This window comes from Aquarana catesbeiana, linkage group LG11, assembly GCF_042186555.1.
Source record: "Aquarana catesbeiana isolate 2022-GZ linkage group LG11, ASM4218655v1, whole genome shotgun sequence".
Classification (NCBI taxonomy): Eukaryota; Metazoa; Chordata; class Amphibia; order Anura; family Ranidae; genus Aquarana; species Aquarana catesbeiana.
The window spans coordinates 77,279,096-77,304,552 of record NC_133334.1 but is presented as its reverse complement, the minus strand read 5'-3'; the positions used below and the strand labels follow the sequence as shown (position 1 = coordinate 77,304,552).

Here is a 25,457-nt window from a genome sequence, read left to right as displayed (position 1 = left end):
AGGAGTGTTAGATGTGCTAGCAGGTTTTAAATACACTAACAAATTGAAGTCAAACTCCAGCTAATACTTTATAAGCAGTTACAGCAAACTGTTTTTTCCCTCTTAGGATAAAGGTTTTACATAAAAGCAGCTAATTATTATAAGCACCCCTGCTAGTGTTAAATGGTTTGTCCCAGCTCTATAACTGATACATTCTGCTGGAGAGCTTGTTATTTTGAAAAACAACAGACTTATCACCAGGTGAAAATAATGGAAAGAAAGCCTAAAAAAGAAAATGAATTTAGTCATCACATCTAAGAAATGGTAAGCTGCAGTATAATAAATAATTGCTTTTGGGTTTAATACTGTTTTTAAGTATACCACATTAGAACTGGCTATTTATACATAATTCTAAAATCACATAACAGCCTTTAAGGTCTGTTTCAACATCCTGGACTTTAGGGAGCCTCTTTGTATCCAGAACATAGGTACCTCTCGAGTATGAGTATGCATTATACATTCTGTCCACCCACGTCTTTTTATGAACTAGTGTTTTAGAAAGTATTAATGGGCTTCTTGGAGAAATTGATATGTGGGTTGTGTTTTTTTAAGGTAGTTAAAGACTCTGGATCATTTAAATTTAGAGTTTAAACGTTTGCAATGTCACCGTATTATCTTAATCATATCCGATATAAATAATAGTAATAATGATTGCAGAGTACTGGAGAGCTGTAACAGGACAAGCAAGGATAAAGAATGCTACAAATTTAAACCAAACAGTAACCCCAACAAATCAAAGCCCTTCCCCACACTTCTCAGCACCTGAATTTACAATGAACCTAAAGTGATACTAAAAGTTGGTTTAAAAAAAAGAAATGTACCTTTGGACTGTACTCATTTATTGTACAGGTGAATCAACAGGCCGATATAGACATTTAGTCACGCCTCACCTTCTAAATGCACCTAGGTCTCTTATTTCGCTTTACTGGAAACAATTGGACATTCCTACCGTGAAACAATGGTTCCAAGTAGTAGACAACAAATACCACGTGGAGGATCTCACATATGCATACTGTAACAAAGCTGCCAAATCCCATAAAATATGCCTGCACCGTGTCACCTCACTCACTACTATAGCGCCGTGGCCATGCAGTCAGCCCAAGATGGCGCCAGCGTCGGGAATTGCCGAGACACATCCACAGGCACCCAGCCTAAGAGCACATGGCACACCACCTGCCCTCAAGTGGACCCTCCTGCTGCACTCACCAGGGAGGACATGGACACTTTGCAATCCCCGGAAACCTCCTCCAATATGCAGGCAGCAGATAGAGGTAAGAGACTGACATCTTCCCCTGCTCTCTCTCCCTGCAAAGAGCATCAAGCTAAAAAACAACTATGGGCTAATCTAACAAATGGAACTAATGATGCAGACCACACTACATCTCTAGCAGCCATGCCTGTGTCAGATAACCCTGTATCAAAAGCAATGCTTAAATCTATGCTGCTAACTTTGCAGAAGGATTTGCACAGAGAACTACAGCTATCCATATCTCAGATACACGATAGAGTGGACTGTTTGGAGGAAAGAGCGGATGTACTAGAAGAAAATATGCATGACTACTCATAAGCCCATGAGCATATTAACGTGAAAGTGGCAGACCAAGAGGATCGCTCTTGGCAAAACAATATTAAGTTCAGGGGCATTCCAGAATAGGTTAAAACAAATGAGCTCACTCATTATCTACAGCAACTCTTATCAAAATTGCTCCCTCGTTTAAACGCATGCAATCTCACTATCGATCGGGCCCACAGATTTGTTAAGCTTGGCCATCTTCCCACTGACGGTCCAAGGGATGTCCTGGCGCGGATACATTTTTATCATGTTAAGGAACAAATCCTCCATCGCCAAGGCCACTAAATCCCTACCAGCGCCATACTCCAATAGCCTAATATTCACTGACCTCTCACCAGCCACGATGGAAATGCGCAGAACCTTCACTCCCATCACGTCAATCCTCCGAGAGCACAAAATCGTCTACAGATGGAGTTTCCTTGCTAAATTGTTGATCACCTACCAACAACAATCTATTCCCATGCTCACACCCAAGGGCGGGTACAAAAAATTAACTAATTGGGGGCTGCTCCCTCTTCCTACCAGTGCGCCAGGGTGTAAAGGTTACCCTCCCGCAACCTGGCACCCGATAAAGACGGAGGCTAAATACTACTAATGCCACCTGTCCCATTATAAGCTGGATCCAGCGTGGGCAATGATATATTCTCCTTCCACCCCCTCAGGTTACCATGTGCTGAGCACACCGCTGTGTTTTATTTGTTGTTCTCATTGTTTAGAGCTATTCTGTATTACCTAATCTGATTAGACAATATCTGTTGTTCTTCATTGCGTGACATATTGCATATCTTACACCTTTTCATATTTTGTAGACTGGTTTAGTGCCCTCATTGTACTCGGTTGATAAGAATTTGAAGTGTAATCTTGTCCACACCTTTAGGTAAGTTTGATCAATATGGCCACCACACTTACATCACTTAATGTTAAAGGCCTGAACTCCCCATTCAAGTAAAAATGTTCTATGGAAGGTAGCTCTGACTCAACAAGCAGATGTATTCTGTGTCCAGGAGACGCACTTCTCTAAAATGACATCCCCTTCCTGCTCACATAAGCGTTACCCACACTGCTTCTTCGCTAATGCACCTAAAAAGAAAAAGGGTGTCATGATCTCTATAAGCGCATCTGTCTCATTCACGCTACATCATTGCGAGATAGACGAAGAGGGCAGGTATTTGATTCTCTTTCCAACAACTGAGAATCACTGTCTCACTATAGTCAACCTTTATGCGCCTAACAGGGCTCAAATAAGTTCTACACAAATCTGCTTTCTAAATTAGCGCCATATAGATCCAATCCAGTAATTCTGTGTGGGGACTTCAACTACATAATTGACAAAACACTTGACACCTCTAACTCAGTGAAGCGTAGAAATTCCGCACTGTCCTGCTAAAAAAGGAAGACCTATATGATTCTTGGAGGGGCCTACATGATGAGGAACGAGATTACACTTTCTATTTTCACTCCCAACATTCTTACTCCCGGATCAATCTTTAACTTACCAATAAATACCAACTACAATCAGTTACAGAAACGCGAATTGGTGTGATCACATGGTCTGACCACGTGCCAGTCTTTATCAATCTTTTCACCAACAATCACCAATGACACACTGTCTGGCGATTAAATTCCTCCCTACTCACCAAGCCAATACTTGAAAAAAAAAATCTGAGATTGAGAACTACTTCCAACATAATTCCCATGCGCACAAGGCTTCTCTACGGGTCTATTCATAAAATTAGAAGCTCAGGCAAAAAATCCTACTCTGTTACTACAGAGACCTTACTGAAACAGATAAGTGACCTTGAACAAACACACAATTCCACAACCTCTTTGGAACTAAATAATCTCAGAAACCAATCTAGTGAACACCTTCCCAAAAATTTGATTACTACATTAGGCGACTTAAACTTCAATTGTATGCCTAAGCCAACAAACCAGGGGCTTTCCTGGCCAATCAAATGAAGCGCCAACTCTCTAACAAAAAAATCCAGTTTCTCACAAATCCCCAGGGTAGATGCCTAAGTAACCCAGTAGACATAGCAAACAAATTTAATGCATTCTATGTTAAGTTAAATAATCTCAAAGATAAAGACCCTTTAGCTGCCCCTAAACATGAAGATATTTAAGCTTTTCTCTCAGCCATTCACCTTCCCTCTTTCTCTCCTGCCCAATTGGAATCCATATTAATGCCCTTTTCCTCAGGGGAAATACGCAAAGCCATAAAACAACTCCCCTCTCATAAAGCCCCTGGACCGGATGGATTCCCAAATGAATATTATAAACGCTTTTCTGATCTTCTCACTCCACATCTGTGTAATACCTATAATCACTTTGCTACCACAGGTATTATTGCCAAAGAATCAGTAGAGGCTCTAGTGGTCACCTTACCAAAACCAGCCAAAGCTCTGGCAGCCCTGCCAATTACAGTCCAACATCACTCTTAAATACGGACACCAAGCTATATGCAAAACTCCTAGCACAGCACCTTTCCTCGATCATTCCCAAATTAATTCACCCAACTCAAGTGGGATTTGTACCAAGTAGACAAGCCTCAGATGGTACCCGGCATCTCATTGACCTCAAACAATGGGTGGAGCACAGTCAGGGCCGGTGCTCCCACTAAGCAAACTAGGCAGCCACCTAGGGTACACTGCCGCCTAGGGGCGCATTGCTGCCTGGCCTAGCCGGGAGGGTGTAGGCCAGCCCAGATGGATCAGTTCACCACGGCCTGCGCGGCTCTGCTGAAATAGTGCTGCCTCAGTGTGTGTCCTGTCTGTGCTGTGCTGACGGCCCATGTCCGGAGTGTCACTCACTGTGTGCTGCCTCCCTGTGCATAATTGCTGCTGTGCAGTAAAGTGTGCAGGGCACAGTCCCTCTGAGCAGCGATGTGTGTGCAGGATTCGGATTGGTAGTGAGTGAGTTGCTGCCATTGCCAGCTGTTGTGGAACCAGAACTCCCAGCATGTACTGACAGCTTCTGCTGGACTTCTAGCCTGTCCTTATACCATACCTCCCAACTGTCCCTGATTTTGAGGGACTGTCCCTGATTTGGAGCAATGTCCCTCTTTCCCCCTTATTTGTCCCTCATTTTGGTCTGTCTATATACTACCCTAGCCTGTCTATTTACTACCCTAGCCTGTCCATATACCCACAGACCATGGTTGGCATGAGAAAGCGAGCCAGTGCCGCCAATATTTGTCTTCAGGCCCGGTCCAGAGGCGCAGTTGCAGGCCTGTGGACCACGGCTGAAGAAATAGGTGGAGAGGCTCGGCAAAAGTTTCAGTCAGGGGCAGAGCCAATGGGAGGTGGGGGGGCAAAATGAGGCTTAGCCTAGGGTGTCAAAAATCCTTGCACCAGTCAAGAGCACATTCAAAATGCCTTTTCTCTTCCTTTCTTTGGATGCAGAGAAGGCATTCGACAGGGTCCGCTGGACATATATGGAAGCGGTGCTCCGCAAATTCGCACTCTCAGGAACATTTTTATCTGCTATCTTTAATATCTATTCCTTCATAAGCGCACGAGTCTGGATGTCGGGCATACTATCAGACCCCTTCATAATCACCAACGACATGAAACAGGGGTGCCCACTCTCTGCTCTCTTCCCTACCTAGGAATCCACCTAACTTTACCAAGCCAAACCTTTTAAAAGTGTAAGTAAACCCCCCTATCATTTTCAGCTAAGGAAGCTGCCAGCTTGTTTAATCTACAACTGCCGTGATGCTGCATATGTAATCAGTTATGACACCAGCCATTGGATGGTTTGACAGTTTGGTTGAGAGTACAACCAATGGGAGTGTTACATTTCCGACATGTGCCGGAAATGAAACTGTTTTTTGAAACTGGTAAATGGAAGGGTTTACTTCCGCTTTAAGAGTAAACTATAATGACCTCGTGGAGAAGCTTTTGAGCCTTTCCAAGGAACTGAGCCATTTCCCTGTCTCTGGGGTAGGTAGAATCACTCAATCGAAAAATGTATCTCCTCCTTCACATATTATATGTGTTTCGCACTATTCCTTTACCCTTTCTACCATCTCAGCTGAGGAAACTGCAAGGAATAATCAATTAATTTATCTGGCAACATAAACAGCCAAGATTGAGGAGATCCACCCTCCTTACCCCTGTTCAACATGGGGGCATGGGAGCCCCCAACATTCAAGCATATTATAGAGCAGTACTCTTGGACCAATTCAGAGAGGGGTGGTCAGCCAATTCCCCAAAAACATGTAAACAAGTTGAATCCATGGTTCTCAACTCAGACACAAGATTTCTACTTACTGCCATCCTACTCAACGTTAAATTGAAACATCAGTTCTTAAGCTGTATATGCAGCACTACGGGTGTGGGCAGCCATAATACAACTACATGAGATTGTCCTAACATCAAGAGGTGTCTACCCTCATCTCCTCCACATGCACCATCTCTCTCCCTCTGACCTCATTGGATCTTCTGCTGGGATTATCAATCCCTACAAGGTCCGGACAATCCAAAGTATTAGTGATTTATATTCTGATAGCTGCCCGGTTAGCACCGACAAAACAACAGAAATCACCAAACCCACCCACAATAAGGCCCCTTTCACACTGGGGCGGTTTGCAGGCATTATTGCGCTAAAAATACCACCTGCAAACCGCCCCAAAACAGCCTCCGCTGTTTGTTCAGTGTGAAAGCCCGAGGGCTTTCACACTGAAGCGGTGCCCTGGCAGGAGAAGAAAAAAAAAATCTCCTGTCAGCCACATCTTTGGAGCGGTGTATTCACCGCTCCTAAACCGCTCCTGCCCATTGAAATCAATGGGACAGCACAGCTATACTGCGGCAATACCGCGGCTATAGCCGCGCTATACGAGTGGATTTAACCCTTTTTCGGCCGCCAGCGGGGGGTTAAAACCGCACCGCTATCGGCCGAATACCGCGGTAAAACAGCGCTAAAAATAGCGCTGTTTTACCGCCGACGCCCCCTACCGCCCCAGTGTGAAAGGGGCCTAACAGACACTATCCGCCTACTGAACGCACATTTTAAATTGCAGTTCACATTCGCCAAGTCCAAACTGACCACCTCAGGCTTTTACAAGAATTGGGCTACTTGGATTGCTGACTGGGAAAGCATAACCCTTTAATCATAAGGTTCTAATCAGCAGCTCCCTTTCTTTAGTTCTTCATCTTCTCAGACTTGCCAACTTATCAGCCGTCTGACCTAGTTTCTGACGTCATTTCCCACAAAACTTCTTTAAACCAGTCTATTTATCTCACAACTTTATGACAAGTTATTATCTAAATCATCTAGTTTACTGTTATGACATTGTGTATTTACCTATGTTGTTATACAATGTTATGATAATTATTGCTACCTATAACGTGTAACTCTAATCATATTGATTGTGATGAATATTCATTTCTGTTCTTCTTTTATTAGGAGTAAAATAAAAAAAAATAAACAAAATGTAAAAAATCTAATTTCTTAAAAAATGTTGGCCAATATGTATTCTGATACATGTTTTTGGTAAAAAAAAATCCCAATAAGCATATATTGATTGGTTTACGTGAACGTCATAGCGTCTACAAACTATGGGATATATTTATGGAATTTTATTTTGTTTTTTGTTTTTATACTAGTAATGACGGTGATTGGCGACTTATAGCGGAACTGCAATATTTCAGTGGACTATCGGACACTAACTGATACTTTTGACACTTTCTGGGAACCAGTGACACTAATACAGTGATCAATGCTAAAAATATGCACTGTCACTGTACTAATGGCACTGGCTGGGAAGGGGTTAAACATCGAGGGCGATCAAAGAGTTAACTGTGTGCCTAGCCAGTGTCTTTGTTTATACTGTGTGCTGATTTCACTAGGGGAAGATATCAATTATAGTCCCTGCTTTGCAGAGACACAGGATCAGCCTCTTCCCCCCTGTTTACATAGGCATATTCCAGTTCTCTGTGTTTTACTGATGATTGGCAGGTCCCGGAGGACCTCAAATCTCCGGGACCCACAAATCGGCTTCTGCTGTAAATGATCACAGCAAAAGCGGCCTGCTGGTGGCACATATGTGCCCCTGCAGACGGAAGTACAGGATTATATATATATATATATATATATATATATATATATATATATATATTTATATATATTCAAAAATATTGGGACACCTGCCTTTACATGAGCTTAAATGGCATCTCAGTACATAAGGTTCAATTTTGAGTTGGCCCACCTTTTTCACCTATGACAGCTTCAACTCTTCTGGGAAGGCTGTCCACAAGGTTTAGGAGTGTGTCTATGGGAATGTTTGACCATTCTTCCAAAAGCGCATTTGTGAGGTCAGGTGCTGATGTTGGACAAGAAGGCCTGGCTCTCTGTCTCCACTCTAATTCACCCCAAAGGTGTTCTATCGAGTTGGGGTCAGGACTCTGTGCAAGACCATCAAGTTCTTCCACCCCAAACTCGCTCATCCATGTCTTTATGGACCTTGCTTTGTGCACTGGTACGCAGTCATGTTGGAACAGGAAGGGGCATCCCCAAACTGTTTCCACAAAGTTTGGAGCATAAAATAGTCCAAAATGTCTTGGTATGCTGACGCCTTAAGAGTTCCCTTCACTGGAGCTAAGGGGCCAAACCCAACATGGATGAGCAAGTTAGGGTCGGATGAAAATATTTTGTTTGGGTTCTTCTGTACTTTATTCCCTTGAAGAAGAGAGTGTCTCGAAACGCGTTGGAGTATGAGAATACTATACCCAAGCAGTTGCTATGATCACTTATCATTTTAACACTTGTCTATTTTTAATTGATGTATTATAATATGTGACAATAAAAAAAATATTTTTATGAATTAATAGTCTTGATGCCAGGAAAAATCCCACAGATGAGTTTTAATCTATATTACCCAACACCCATATGCCTGTTGTGGTTCAGGGTTCTTTAATAGGGCCACAGAATGAATCTTTTAGGTAGCCACACAGTGAAGGTACTATGATTATGAAGTTTTTTGAACAGGTGGTTTGTTTGAGGCCTTTCATGCATATAATTGGCATCTATATGGCCCCCCACTGATATTTTAGCCTGGTAGTAATCTGCACAATTAACATTTAGGTAGGATGGAGGATGCAAAAGTTCAATAGTTACACTGGAAGAAATGTATGGCTGTGAATGCATTAGAGAAGGTCTACTGTGCAGGATAGGACTGAACAGTACCAGAGAGAAGGATACTCTTTGGTATCCTTTCAACTAGGGATCATGTTAATCTCTTACCTTTAATAAATACCAATACATTAACAGACGCCTTGCTTATACTCTATGAAGACTGTTTGAACTTACCTGGCATACTAATTCAATGAAAGACTGCTTAAAAAGATTCATATACTATTTAAAAGTATACACGTTGACGTTCTCTTCTTTTTTTCTTTTTCTGTGTTTACCGGATAGTCCTAGACGTTGACTGGCTCTACATGCCAACTGGAGATTTTTTTTTTAATACTGTAGGATGATTACATTTCTTTCCCCAGACCAATATTCACATTGGCTGTTCCCATTGAGGAAAGCTGTACTTCTGGGAGTACCACAACTGAAAAGCACTGAACTAGAACCACCATAGTACCATCACATTGTATTGTTGAGAGAGAAAGTTCCATGAGAATATCTCCTACAAGCCAATCCTGATTACTACATAAATGTTTATAAGATAAAGTAATTATGGGGGTCAACTGCCTATCAGAACCCAAACAGGGAAGAGATACTGTAGGTGGGAGGAGAGGACCGCTCTGCTGACAATGTACACATTAGATTCCGGTTCCATGGAAACAAGCGTACATTGTCTCACAGTCTATATATGTTGTGCATCCTTGCTCTATGAAGCAAAAACAAATGGAGAATGTATGAGTCATATGCAGCATATTACATAGAGAAAAATTAGAAAATTCATCTTATAGATCCTTATATAAAATATTCTTTAAGTTAAATACAAATGAAATTTGTTGATTACTATATTTTACCTACTCCCTCCTTAACCACTAACCCTACGGTCACACCTATGCGTTTTTTAGTGTGTTTTGCAGTTTGTAGAAATGCACTACAGTCCATTTAACATGGTTTCCTATGGTACTAGTTCACATCTATGCGTTTTTCAGCCGGTGCATTTTTGGAAAGGGTCGGGGACTTTTTTCCCCCGCGATTTGCGGCTAATAGACTTCAATAGAGCTGCACCAAAAACGTAAGTGGTGCATTTTTGATGTGATTTTTGATGTGTTTTGCGTTTTGTGGTTCTTATTTTACCACTGTATATAGCTAGTTGCTAAGCAGAGGATCGGGAAGCTGGGCGCCGCATCCTTAACAACCGATGAGTCATCAGTTGTTAGCGGGCTTCCCCACTGAAAGCTAAATGTAAAAAAAAAAAAATTGTCTGGAAAAAAAATTGTGAAAAAAACGGTGTGGGGTTCCCCCCTAGGTCCATACCAGGCCCTTCAGGTCTAGTATGGATTCGGAGGGGACCCCCACGCCAAAGTTTAAACAAAAAAAGCGTGGGGTCCCGCCAAAATCCATACCAGACCCTTATCTGAGCATGCCGCCCGGCAGGTCAGGAAAGGGAGGGGACGAGCGCCTCTCCTGAACCATACCAGACCACATGCCCTCAACATGGGAGGATGGGTGCTTTGGGGTGGGGGCGCAGAGCCCCCCGCCCCAAAGCATCCACCCCCCATGTTGATGAGGACAAGGGCCTCTTCCCAACAGACTGCTGATTCTTGTAATAGTCCTCCCCTCATAGTCGCCAGATATTGCCCTGAATGGTTATCTTCCAATGACATGAGAGTTAACAGCAAGCAACCCTGCCAGTTTGAAAAGCTTCCCCTCTTCACAATTCAGAGAGCTCATATTACTATACTCACACAATGCATTGCATTCTGCAAATGAGTGGTTGAATGTCATTCAACTGCTCCTCTTCCATTCACAGAAGGCTGTGCCTTTTGGGAGAATAGTAATAGAAGCTCTCTGGAAGGTGGATGGGTGAATAACACAACTCTTCACTGTAGCAGTGAATACTTTTAACCCATACAACACTGGAAGATAGCTGTCCAGGGCAATATCCTTTATCCTTTACTGTTAGGTGCTATATCCCTCCCCCACCAAAAATAAAAACTTCAGCTTTCAACATTAGTCCTTTAATGCCGCTTCCTGGCAGCCTTTTTATCAAGCTTTAATGTTCTGAATTTGGTGCATCCTGTAAACCGTCTGACCGATGTGATTGGCTCTCAAAGTGGTTAAATGATCTTGCTGGCTCTTGATCCAGAGAGCTGTCAATGACAGCTCAATTGGTGTGTTAGGAGCACAACACTCTCAGCACACAACCTCATGCTACTGTGGATGTATATATGCATTAAAGCCCATTTTTCTTGCTGCTGCATATACAGTGCCTCCAGAAAGTATTCACAGCGCTTCACTTTTTCCTCATTTTGTTATGTTACAGCCTTATTCCAAAATGGATTAAATTCATTATTTACCTCAAAATTCTACAAACAACACCCCATAATGACAACGTGAAAGAAGTTTGTTTGAAATCTTTGCAAATTTCTTAAAAAAAAGAAAAAATCACATGTACATAAGTATTCAGAGCCTTTGCCATGACACTCAAAATTGAGTTCAGGTACATCCTGTATCCACTGATCATGCTTGAGATGTTTCCACAACTTGATTGGAGTCCATCTGTGGACTTCTAATCTAGAGGCCTAATGGTAACTTCCAGAGTCAGGGAAAGCGGACATCCTTCTTGATAGAGTGGGTTACAAGGCATGGTGGGTGTAATATAAGCTGAAGTATTGGGTGCCAGACACTTTTTGAATGTAAAGAGATTTATTGTCTCTTGAACAAGAACTGTGGGAGAGAGGGTTAGGGCCAGGACACCCTTACGTAGATGCAATGACAATTGCCAGACTGCGACACTTCCATAGGTAGACAGCTATACACTAGAAGGCCTCCAGCCGGACACCACTTCTGTATAGGTAGGACCGCTGTCTCCTATGGCAACAAATTTTGTAACAGTTACTAACGGTATTTGTATTTAACTATTGGTAACACAAATAGTTCTCCTTGCACGCTACAGTCTCTCACTGTAGGTCTTCACTCGCTGAGCTCCCAGTCTCTCATTAGACTCTCAGACCCAATCACCACTGGATCCCCTGAGCTCTTCCACTTCCATAATTCAGTATCTTCCTCAAGCATCACTCCCACTTCCCTGCTGGGTCCCTTGCTTGGCACTCACAGATACTCTTCAAGCGTCACCTCTGCTGACCCGCTAGATCCTTGGCTTGGCAGTCACTGATGTTCCTCAAGCGTCACCTCTGCTGTCCAGCAGGGTCCCTGGCTTGGCACTTGCTAAAGTTTTCCCACTTCTTCACCGTCCCTGGCTGGTGAGAAGGCTGCTCTGGTACTGGCTCCAGCTTATTCATAATAGTCTCTGGTAACAAGGTGGATGGTCCCTTAGTGGCGACAGCTTCCCCTCTACCTCCAACTCCAGCTGAACTGTTATTCTCGGTTGGACTCCAATCCCGCAGTCCCAACCCTGCGCTGCCTCTCCTGATTCTGGATAGGCCCTCAGACAGCCTAGCAGCCAGATGTCCCCTTTATAGGCCTCCGGCTTACGGCCTAGCAGCCCAGGGCAGCACACACGTCCACCCAGACAGCCGTCAAGGTGGCACAGAACCCCGATCACCTGACTCCACCCAAATAAATAGGCTCTCCCAGCAGGCCAAGGGACCAAAGAAACCCCTGCCAATTGGCCGAGACACCCCATCCATTCATAACCTGACCTTGCTAAGCCCTGGTCTATCTAATGTCACCAGCATAATGCCACCTAGCGACAGAAGAGAGAAGATGCAGCAAGTCCAGATCTAGAAAGGAATCAGTGGATCTACTAACAATTCAACAGCGCAACTACTGCCTGGCAAACTAAATTTATTTAGCAACCCTGCCTAAACACCAGGGTGCTACAAGTGCATGTCAGAGCACAAACCAAGCCATGAAGTCCAAGAAATTTGTCTGTAGACCTCCGCGACAAGATTGTATCGAGGGACAGATTTGGGGAAGGGTACAGAAAAATTTCTCAATGAGCACAGTGGCTTCCATCATCTGTAAATGGAGGAAGTTTGGAACCACCAAGACTCTTCCTAGATCGGGCTGCCCAGCCAAACTGAGGAATCGGGGGAGAAGGGCCTTAGGGAGGTGGCCAAGAACCTGATGGTCACTCTGACAGAGCTCCAGCATTTCTCTGGAGAGGGGAGAACCTTCCAGAAGGACAAGCATTTCTGCAGCACTCCACCAATCAGGCCTGTATGGTAGAGTGGCCAGACTGAAGCCACTCCTCAGTAAACGGCATATGACAGCCTACCTGGAGTTTGCCAAAAGGCACCTGAAGGATTCTCAGACCGTGAGAAACAAAATTCTCTGGTCTGATGAAACAAAGATTGAACTCTTTGGCCTGAATGGCAAGTGTCAGGTCTGGAGGAAACCAGGCACCACTCATCACTTGGCCAATACCATCACTACAGTGAAGCATGGTGGTGGCAGCATCATGCTGTGGGGATGTTTTTCAGTGGCAGGAACTGGGAGACTAGTCAGGGTCGAGGGAAAAATGAATGCAGCAATGTACAGACACATCCTTGATGAAAACCTGCTGCAGAGAGCTCTGGACCTCAGACTGGGGAGAAGGTCCATCTTCCAACAGGACAACGACCCTAAGCTCACAGCCAAGATAACAAAGGAGTGGCTATGAGACAACTCTGTGAATGTCCTTGAGTGGCCCAGCCAGAGTCCAGACTTGAACCCGATTGAACAACTCTGGAGAGATCTGAAAATGGCTGTGCATCGACGCTCCCCATCAATCCTGATGGAGCTTGAGAGGTCCTGCAAAGTAGAATGGGAGAAACTGCCCAAAAATAGGTATGCCAAGCTTGTAGAATTTTTTCTCGTTTTTTATTTTTAATAAATTTGCAAAGATTTCAAACAAACTTCTTTCACTTTGTCATTATGGGGTATTGTAAAATTTTGAGAAAAATAATGAATTGAATCCATTTTGGAATAAGGCTGTGGAAGATGTGGAAAAAGTGAAGCACTGTTTATAGTTTCCAGATGTACTGTATTAGATGGCTGAAACAATCCTTAATACTGCCAATTTTAGTTTTTTCTGTATATGAGAACATCAAGGAGCAAGAGGTGCAAGGAGTGGGTGTACTTGGAAATAATTCTCATGTACTTCAAACAGGGGTTCTCAGATCACCAGATTTCCTACAAAGGAAGCAATAGCTGGTTGCAAAATGTAAAGCTAAATATCAGGCAAATATCTACACAGATGAAATATGCTTGCTGTAAGAGAGCTGTTTTATCTGTCAAAGGATTTAAATTTCTGTCCACCCAGTTCTAAGATTTATACAGCTCTGCTGCCACAGCACAATCCTGTCTGGCAGGGCAGGAGACCTACTGGTAAATAACACGTCTCCTCCCCCCCCCCCCAGCCTGTGACTGGACAGTGAAATGAGAAGCAGCATACTAATGACCCCATCTTTCTGTCACTCTTCTGTCTCTTCCAATCAGCCGATCCCTTGTTAGCGTATAAGCACTGCAGCACAACGTATTGACTGCTTGTGCTGTTTCTCCGTCTCCCAGTCTGAGTTTTGCTGTACAAGAAACACTACAGGCTAATACACAAACATTCTCAGGTACATACACTGCTTGCAAAAATTTAAATAAATTCCACTTATAATTTGTGTCTTATATATCCACCTAAAGTTAAGCTTTTATTAATGATTAGGTAGGCCATATTCCCCATATGCATCTCAACTTAAGGTTGAGGGTTCAGACTTCACCGGAGTGTACCGTTAAAGATAGATTTATATGTGAAAAAAAAGAAGAAAATTAACAGCATGTGGTCATGATCTTTTGTAATGTGAGCCCTCATCTTTTAGGCCAATGCATAAAATGAATTGTTCTGTAGGTTAACGTGACTTTACTATAACTATAGTGTGAAATGTGCATTAGCTTTTCTACATACAATTACATCACATGTATGTGCCTTTAAAGATAAAGATTTTTATTTCTACCATATCTTCTACAGAAAAGTAGACATACATTTGCTAATCCATGTGACTTTTACAATGATTACATCTCTTACCTGCTGTGGTCTTCCCTTCTGTCCTCACCAAGTTCTTTCCTTTAACCACCACCACGGTGAGACGCTCAGCTGTTGGGAGGTAACTGAGGGACAAAAGAATTTCCCCAACTGCATCTGCAGCCTGAAAAACAATGGAGTTGTGTTTTCTACCAAGGATTGTGTATATACGTTTACAGTAATGTTGGCTAGTTAATTTCATTTTGATTTTGATCTACATTAGCTTGCCTTTCCAGTTAAGCTGAACCACCATATATGTCCCCCACTGTTATGACTGTGGCCACAACATTGTGATTTTAGACCTATCATGTAACAAAGTATTTATACCTTTAACCAATCAGTAGTCTGCACCCTTTGCCATCTCGTAGCTCTCCTTTTCTCTCCCTTTTCTCCCTCCTTTTTTCTTGGTTAATTTCATGCATGTCACAAGGTATCCATTATCCTTATGTCAGAAATATGACTATGACCTCTAAAGCTGGCCATACATGGATCAAAATCTGCCCAGTTTAGTATGGACCGGCTGAATTTCAATCCATGTATGGGCAGGGTGGTTGTATAGAAGTCCATCTACAGATTTGCTCTGTTGGAAACCTTCCACTTGATCAGTGCCGCCGGCTACAGCTGGCTGCGCTGATCAATGTATTCTGATGGTAGAGAAGCCTCCTCGCTGTCAAAATACAAAGGTTCAACGGGTTCAACGGATTCTCCCATCCCCCTGAAATGTGGTTCGCTGGTTAAAAAAAATGAATTATCCATAGGCTGTCTAAGTTTCTTCCTCATTCTTTCTTGTATTATCCTATACTAGTTATGGGCACAAAGCAAGATGATGATGACTTTGATTTTTAGGAACTAGACTGGCCTGCACAGTGACTGGACCTCCATCCTTTCCGAACACCTATGAAATGAATTGGTATGCCAACTACAAACCAGGTCTACTCATCCACCATCAGTGGCTGCCCTCACAAATGCTCCTTTAGCTGAATGGGCACAAGTTTCTATAGATATACCCTACATTTTTGTAGAAAGCTCTCCCTGAACAATGGAAGACAACTCCATATCAATGCCCATGGTTTTGGAATGTTATGTCTAAGAAGCTCATTTAGGTATTATGGTCAGGTTTCCCCAAAATTTTGGTTATGCAATAGGCTTGATTTACTAAAACTGGGGAGTGCACAATCTGGTGAAGGTGTGTATGGTAGCCAATCAGTTTCTAACTTCAGCTTGTTTAATTAAGCTTTGACAAAATAACATGGAATCTGATTGGTTCCTATGCAGAGCTGCACCAGATTTTGCACTCTCCAGTTAGAGTAAATCAGTCCCAGCATATCTTCCAATGCGGACAACTGTGAGTGGTGGAACCTCACCTCACAATGGAGAGTCATGTTTATGACACGGGAAGTAAAAGGAGATCTTACCAGTTAGCACAGAGACAGCAGTGAACATCTGAAGGACGTTCTCACTCTTCCCCAAGTTATCCAAAACCAAAAAAACTCTTTATTGGAGTTCCACTTTATATGGGTGCAATCAATTTCTTTAGTAAATGACCTCTTCAGCATGCAGTAAAACAATACCTTGTTGACATCTTGTAGGTATATCCAGGTATTGAACGGTCGCATAACCAAATCCAAGTCTGACAATTTCAGCTCTGCAATTCCCGTACTGACATTCCTTTCATCTCCATCTATTCCAAAAATAGCGAACCTCAGGCTGTTTTCCTCCAGCGCCAATGGATCGAGCGGTATGGAAAACCTCTCATCAAATGAAACTGAATATGCATTTCTCTGTATCTGTCAAAACAAAAATGGTGTGCATATGTTATGAGGATGCTTAATGGAAATTGTGGAAAAATAAGTAATGAGTTCTCTTGACAGAATTCAAAATATGTAATTTTTTTGTTCCTAAACAAGTAAAACAAGGCAGTGTTTGTTAACAGTGTCTTTTCAGTTTAAAAGAGTCACATTGGCTTTGCAGAAACCCTTTATAGTTTGGCCCCTTCCTTTTCTCCTGGATTCTGCACTTGTATGAAAAGGCTTAGAAAATGGTCAAGTAACTGAGCTATATATATATATATATATATATATATATATATATATATATATATATATATATCTCTACACCCTGAACGGCCACTTTATTAGGTACACCTGTTCAAGTGCTTGGTAACACAAATTGGTAATCAGCCAATCACAGGGCAGCAACTCAATGCATTTAGGCATTTAGATGTAGATGATTTAGATGTACTGTCTGCCCTAATGTTGTAAAAACATGTGTGTGCTGAAGTTCAAACTGAGCATCAGAATGGGGAGGAAAGGAAATTTAAGTGACTTTGAATGTGGCATGGTTGTTGGTGCCATGTGGCATGGTTGTTGGGCTGGTCTGAGTATTTCAAAAACTGCTGATCTACTGGGATTTTCACACACAACCATCTGTAGGGTTTACAGAGAATGGTCCGAACAAGAGGTCAGAGGAGAATCGGCAGAGTGGTCCGAGATGATAGAAAGACAACAGTAACTCAAATAACCACTCGTTACATCCAAGGTATGCAGAATACCATCTCTGAACGCACAATACATCGAACCTTGAAGCAGATGCGCTACAGCAGCAGAAGACCACAACGGGTGCCACTCCTGTCAGTTAAGAGCAGGAAACTGAGGCTACATTTCGCACAGGCTCACAAAAATTGGACAATGGAAGATTGCAAAAAATGTTGCCTGGTCTGATGAGTCTTGATTTCAGCTGTGACATTCAGATGGTAGGGTCAGAATTTGGCGTAAACATGAAAGCATGGATCCATTATACCTTGTACCAACAGTTCAGGCTGGCTGTGTAATGGTGTGGGGGATATTTTCTTGGCACACTTTGGGCAATTACTACCAATTGAGCATCGTTTAAATGTTACGGTCTACCTGAGTATTGTTGCTGACCATTAGGGATGAGCCGAACACTCCCGGTTCGGTTCGCACCAGAACATGCGAACAGACAAAAAATTTGTGCGAACATGCGAACGCCGCTAAAGTCTATGGGACACAAATGTGAAAAATCAAAAGTGCTCATTTTAAAGGCTTTGATGCAAGTTATTGCCATAAAAAGTGTTTGGGGACCCAGGTACTTGCCCAGGGGACATGGATCAATGCAAAAAAAAGTTTTTAAGCCTCCCCTGCCCGCAGGTCCCCACAACCACCAGGCAACGGTTGTGGGAATGAGGCCCCCAAAGCACCCTCTCCATGTTGAGGGCTTGTGGCCTGGTACGGTTCAGGAGGGGGGGAGCTCTCTCGTCCCCCCCTTTTCCTGTGGCCTGCCAGGTTGCATGCTTGGATAAGGGTCTGGTATGGATTTTGGGGGAGGCCCCCCCATGCCATTTTTTTTTTCAATTTTGGCTTGGATTTCCCCTTTAAATCTATACCAGGCCCAAAGGGGGGGGGGGGGGGTCCATGTCGTTTTTTTTCTTAATTCTGTCATTGGGCTCCCCTTAACCACTTGAATACATTATATTATATATTGTACACTGCACTATATACCCTGCACTGTATTATATATAGTACACTGACTGCACTATATATTCTGAACTGCAGTATATACTTTGAACTGCAGTATATATACTGAACGGACTGCACAATATACTCTGCAGAAAAATTGGGCCTTAGATGCTGGTGTGCCAGAAAACAGTAACCCCTCACAGTTACTCTTGTTGGGCGCAGGTACGGGTCCTGCTGTTAAATATCATTTCAAAAATTGTAATTACATGCCCCTGTTGAACAGGGGCAGAAAAATTGGGCCTTGAGTGGTGGTGTTGCCACAACACTGCAACCCCTCACAGTTACTCTTGTTGGGTGCAGGAACGGGCCAGGCTGTTAGATATAATTTCAAAAATTGTATTTACATGCCCCTGTTAAACAGGGGCAGAGTTTTGGATTGTATATAACTGCTGTATATGGACTACTACTAGACGCTGAGCATGTGGATGGCTGGGACCGAATTTCTTTTTACGGTTAAATAATGGGGTAGGGAAATTTGCCTGCTGAATTCAACTAGTAGTGTACTGCTAGCAGATAGGCTGCAAGTACTTGTGACACCTATTGCTATACCTTCATTCCTCTCAGTGCAGGTTTTTGAGAGGATTGGAGTTATAGCAGGGTTTGAGATCCCAGATGAGGGGCAAGGAGAAGTCTGCCTTTTTCTATGATGTGGGCCTTTCAGGTGCTGCTGCCAACGGACTGCATGGCAGGTCATCATATGTGTGGTCAAGCATGTGGTGCCCAAGCGGCTGCTGTTCTGGCCATGCTTGGTCCGCTTCAGACATAGGTTGCAAACAGCAACGGTGCGATCTGCTACACACGTGTTGAAAAAGGCCCACATCAAGGAACCTTTAAAAGTTAGCGGGGAGTCAGCAGCGCCCTGCACCTGCGAAGCTCTACGGTGTGATGTAATAGGGTGGCTGCCCATAAGCTGCCCCCTGGAGGATATCCTGCCTCAGTGGATTTGTGCCTCCTTCTCCTCTTCACTTTCCTCCTCTGTTCTCTCAGGCACCCAAGTACAGTCAGTGACCTAATCAATCCCTCCCTCCTCATCACTGGAGCAAACCTGGCAGTATGCTGCAGCTTGGGGAACACGACTGCCAGTTTCTTGTTCTTCTGTGGCACCCCTCTCTCTAGGCTCACTTTACTCCCTTCTTCAACCTGGGAACCAATATCAGAGCCTTCAAATTGCTGCGCATCCTCCAGCAGCATGTAACCGACACTGTGGTCGCATAATTCCAGGGACTCCTCCGTGCATGATGGTGGGGCTACGGAAGGAGTAACTGTGGACAAGGAGCCAGTGGAATAGGCTGCTTTGGCAGCTGCATTGGAAGGCAAACTACTATGAGCCTGGGTGACAGAAGATGAGGAGGATGAGGACAGCTTTGTTATCCACTCCACCAACTCTTCTGCATGTTGTGGCTCAATAGCATGGCCAGCAGCAGAAAAAAAGGACAAGCGTGACCCACAGCCACCTGCAGAGGATACACCATGTCCACGACCACCACTGTTGACTGTAGACACAGAGGCTGCTTCCCCTCTTTTAGTGGCCGGTGAACGTCTGCCTTTCCTCGGTGGCCTTCAGGACATGATGTGGATTTTTTCTTTTCAAAGCACACTACACTGTATTATATACTGTGTACACCACCTGCACTGTATTAAAAACTGTACACCGGCTGCACTGTATTATATACTGTGTGCACCACCTGAAGTGCATTAGAAACTGTACACACTGTATTATCTACTGTGTACACCGCCTGAAGTGTATTAGAAACAGTATACCACTGAATGCACTGTATATATAGGCTACACTGAATGAAGAGTGTATATATATATATATATATATATATATATATATATATATATATATACTATATATTTATACTAGACTGTATATATATATATATATATATATATATATATATATATATATATATATATATATATCTCAAATACACTGCCTGCACTGACTGAATATAGATTATACACTGAATATATAGTCTATGCTAAATGCAGAGTATATATATATATATATATATATATATATATATATATATTATACTCTATGCATTTTTATAGCACTGATCGCTGTATAAATGATAATGGTCCCAAAATAGTGTCAAAAGTGTCCGATGTGTCCGCCATAATGTCGCAGTCATGATAAAAAATGCAGATCGCCGTCATTACTAATAAAAAAAAAATTAATAATAAAAATGCCATAAAACTATCCCCTATTTTGTAGTCGCTATAACTTTTGCACAAACCAATCAATATATGCTTATTGCGTTTTTACCAAAAATATGTAGAAGAATACATATCGGCCTAAACTGAGGAAAAAAATAGTTTTTTATATATTTTGTATCTGTATAGATATATCGACATATCTGTATGGATGTCACAACACTTCCTCAAACTCAACTTGTCCAAAACCGAGCTTATAATATTTCCTCCCCCACGTGCCTCTTCCCCTGACTTGTCTGTCAAGAGCAATGGCAAAACCATCCACCCGTCCCCACATGTCAGGGTGCTAGGTGTTATCCTGGATTCTGACCTCTTCTTTCGGCCCCACATCCAATCACTTTCCAAAGCTTGCCGCCTCAACCTCCGCAACATCTCTAAACTACGTCCCTTTCTAACCAGTGAAACCACTATGCTCCTGATTCACTCCCTGGTTATCTCTCGCCTCGACTACTGCAACTCACTCCTCATTGGCTTACCTTTAAATAGCTATCCCCCCTTCAGTCCATCATGAATGCGGCTGCCAGACTCATCCACCTTACAAACCGCTCAGTGTCTGTTACCCCTCTCTGCCAATCCCTCCATTGGCTGCCACTCACCCAACGAATTAAATTCAAAATACTAACAATAAGTTACAATGCCATCCACAACCTAATTGCCATCTCTGTTCCTTCCAAGACCTCCTGCTCTCTAGCTCCCTCATCACCTCCTTCCATATCCGCCTCCAGGACTTCTCCCGAGCCTCGCCCATCCTCTGGAACTCCCTACCCCAATCTGTCAGACTGTGTCCAAATGTATCCACTTTTAGGCGATCCCTGAAAACTTTCCTCTTCAGAGAAGCCTATCCTGCCTCCATCTAACAACTGCACTATTTTCTCCATTAGCTCATTCCCCACAGCTATTACCCTTTTGTATAACTTGACCCTCCCTCCTAAATTGTAAGCTCTAACGAGCAGGACCCTCTGATTCCTCCTGTATTGAATTGTATTGCACTTGTACTGTCTGCCCTAATGTTGTAAAGCGCTGCGTAAACTGTTGGCTCTATATAAATCCTGTATAATAATAATAATAATAATATTTTGGGGGGGATATTTATTATAGCAAAAAGTAAAAAATATTGCATTTTTTTCAAAATTGTCGCTCTTCTTTTGTTTATAGCGCAAAAAATAAAAAACGCACAGGTGATCAAATACCACCAAAAGAAAGCTCTAGTTATGGGAAAAAAAGGACGTCAATTTTGTTTGGGTGCAACGTCGCACGGCCGTGTAATTGTCAGTTAAAGCGACGCAGTGCCGAATCGCAAACAGTGCTCTGGTCAGGAAGGGGATAAAATCTTCCGGGGCTGAAGTGGTTAAGGTCATTAAAAAAGAAAAAGGGGGCATGCTTTATGCATGGAGAAAAAGAGATTTGGTCTCTAAATACATTAAGCTTTCTTCACAGTAAGAGCTGTGGCCAGATAAGTAGATTAGAATGGTGTAAAAAAAAAAAAAAAAAGAGCTGGATGTGTTCCTAAATGCATAAAATATAACTGAGTATTACAATTTATAAGTAATAACACCAGAGATTATTGATCCAGGGAATATATAATTCCCTTACGGGATCAGAAAGGGGTTTTTTTTTTCTCCCACTGGAGCTTTTTTTCTCCCGCTGGAGAAAATTGGACCATGCTGTAAAGCAGGGGTCTCCAAACGTTCTAACCTAAGGGTCAATTTATTGTTTCTGAGATTTTAGAAGGGCCAGACTGTGCCCAGTGGGAATGGAAATTTTCCTGGCTGTAGTGGGAGTAAACATTGCTATATTTGGTATTAGGGAGACCACTGCTTTATAGGATTGTTTGCCTTTCTCTGGATCAACTTTGGGTGTAGAGTTCTGTATTTGGAGGTTTTCTGTTTATTTTTTCTATTTTTTGAATTTGTTGAACTTGTCTGTGTCTTTTTTCTGTTTCAATCGATTTTTATTATAATTTTTTGAAAAGAACAAAAAGTAAGTGATCACTTTCAGTGGGGGACATCTCCAAACTAACTATGAAAAACGAGGAGGAGCGTAATCCTCTATGCTCAAGATAGTCGCCTATGCGGTACAATCCCTTATTCATTCCATCACCAACCTACCTATCAGGTTGCATATCTGGTGGGAACAGGGTGTTGCCAAAAATAGGAGCCACTGGGATATGGGCCGAATGAAGAGACCATCTCCTGCAGCTTGTGTCCCACAGCTGTAATGAGTGGGAAAGTGTAGGGTTCAGTATAGCCCTGTGATGTTTTGGGGGGATCCAAATGACAAGATCCTTTGCTAGTTGGAAACTGGCCTGGGCCTCTAAGGTAACCCAATCTGGACGGTAGTGTAGACTATGAAGTTGACATAGTTGGACAAGTTGTGCAGCCATGTAATATTTTCTGAAGTTAGGTACTCCTGATCCGCCCACATCCTTAGGAGCATACATCGTGGCCTGTGCTATACTGGAGCCCTTAGTGCCCCAAATAAAATGAAGAACTTTTGATTGAAACGTTCGTGCTGAGTTAACAGGGTACTGGATAGGCAAAGTGAGAAAAAAATAAAGTAGCCTGGGCAAGAGTCTGTGTCTTTTTTCAACCTAAATATGTAACTATTGAATCAGCCTGATAAACAGGGAACTAGCATATCTTCAAGGAGCTCAGCCTTTAGTTATATTTCGAGTCATACCCAGGTAAAAAGGATAACTTGCCACAAATTTGTGACAGTGTTGAACTGTAAGTCTGTTAAATTGCTGCACATTTTCATTGGCAAGTTGTACACTTGCAGAGCCCTTGAAGCACAAATTCTAGTTGCCACTTTTACAATTTGTAGGAAATTTGCGTGGCAAGTCTCTACAGCAAAGTTGCAGTGGTGAGTCTACAGCAGGAGCTCTGCAAGTCTACAACATAAAAATTCAGCCACAGTGACCCCTGTGGTGGGATGACTATTGCACAACATAACTGAACCAGAACTTGCAGCAGTCTTGCAGAATGTTTGCAAAGAAATTTGATCTAGAGTCACGCAATGCAGACTTTAAATTGTGCAACAAATTTGTGAAGCCTGGCAAGTCTAGAATTAGCTTAGCAAGTCATTTTTAAAGTTGCAACACAATTGCTTACTATCTGGGTTGAAGAAAGAAGATGTTATGAACACTGAAAACTTTCTTGATCCTTATGGTAGCAATTGTTTTGCATACTGGATTGCCATATTAGGCTTCTTGTTTAATTCTACTGGTATACCCGTAATCATCAGAAGCAATTTTGCCTATCTCATGATATTTGCAGAGTACGAGGTCAGTTTAATTAAACCTCCCCTGAGAGTTAACCGCTTTACGCAACAATGCTACTGTTGCCTGCTTGTCCATTTATTGTATTGATTGAGCTAAGCTTGTAATGAAGCAGTGATCAGTGACTCCTGCTGTGTTAATCCCAGATCGGTGCATACAAAGAACAGCAGCTTAACATTGTGTATGTATATAAACAGTGCAATATGACTTTATCCCATATCTGTAAACAGCAAATCCAATATGGACTCTGTGTCATCACAATACAGATTTAAAGTCACACTCCAGGCAAAAATGAACATTTTGCATTCAGATGACTCAGGAGATATATAGTCTAGCCGCTAAATGACTCTATTGTTCAGCCTTGTGCTATCCATCATTATGTGAACCTGGCAGCCCAACTATTCTCATCATCTTAAAGCGGTATTAAAGTGGAAGAAAACCCTAACAACGTCTACTCTTAAAAATGCACCCCCCCCTATTTTTTATCTTACCAATCCTACCTAACCTGTATAAAACAGATGTGTGTACTTACCTATTTTAATATGCTTCAGTCCAATCAAGTGACCCTACAGTTCGTTGTAAAGGAGCGCATGACAACAGCTCCGAATTCCAGGGGCTAGACCATCACCCATAGGCTTCCATGGGCCAGCCATTGTTGACCTTCCCTTCTCTCCCCTGCAGCAGCTGCTCACTGACACAAAGGAGTTTGAGCTGGGGTATCACGTGACCGGCCCGAAGCAGGACAAAAATAGGTACTTATACACATATACAGATCTGTTTTTAATATAATAATGAAAATATATAATATAATAATGAAGAAAAAAAAGAATAGGATGAGGTGGGGGGATGTCATTTTTTAAAAATGGATATACAGTAGTTAATTTTCTTCCACTTAAATTAATTTCCAGTCTACAGAGCACCTGCTCCTGAGAGCTTATAGCATTATCATACAATCTTGTGGATTAATAGATGGTTAGGAGAGGAAATATGAGATTTTGCACTGTTGCCCTTTTAACTCAAGTAGTTTCCTTTTCAATAAAATGAATTTTTATCAGAGGACTCTTCATTTTCTCACAGATTTTTGCTATCCATGTGTCAAGAGACCTACCACTGAGTTTGTTGTCAACTCAGGAAACTTAAAGCGGACCTTCAGTCATTTTTTAATCTTTCCATCTATTAAATCTTCTGCCCTTGTTGTTTTACCTTTGAATAGTAAAACTTTTTTTTCTGCCAGTAAATACCTTATATAGCCCACTTCCTGTTTCTTGTCTGGTGAAAAAGCCTAGGCTTATGACATCTTACACAGTTTGCTCTCTTACTTTTGTGAGAGTTTGCCAGGAAGGGGGAGAGGGGGGATGAGTCATAAGAGGGCCAATGAAAGCTGCAGGGATGCAGAGCTGGAGGTGTGCCTCTGTGTGTCTGTGCAAATCCAGGAAGTGAACAGGCAGCAGCTTCAGCTGCCCACAGTTAAAATAGTTTCAGCCAGACTCAGTGGAGGAAGATTTCTGCAGCATATTTGGCAAGTACAGAATCACAGTATATATAAAATAATATGCAAAGTGGTTGGAGGGAAGCTACAGAATGGCAAAAATGTTTTTATTACAAATTATGTGAGCTGACTGCAGTTCCTCTTTAAAGATGCAATTCAAAAGTAGGGAACGTATGTCA

At 42.5% G+C, this 25,457-nt stretch overlaps 1 protein-coding gene across 2 annotated transcripts in view; it reads right to left on the bottom strand.

Annotated features, from left to right (window-relative positions):
- The window catches only part of SYT12 (synaptotagmin 12), a 170,354-nt gene that overhangs the window by 38,823 nt on the left and 106,074 nt on the right, over positions 1-25,457 (bottom strand). For both annotated transcript variants that reach the window (XM_073604557.1, XM_073604558.1), the window contains exons 5-6: positions 16,328-16,543; positions 14,760-14,880 (exon numbers count right to left, since the gene is read on the bottom strand). In XM_073604557.1, coding sequence (XP_073460658.1) covers positions 14,760-14,880; positions 16,328-16,543 — 337 coding nt within the window. The remainder of the gene's footprint in view (positions 1-14,759; positions 14,881-16,327; positions 16,544-25,457) is intronic.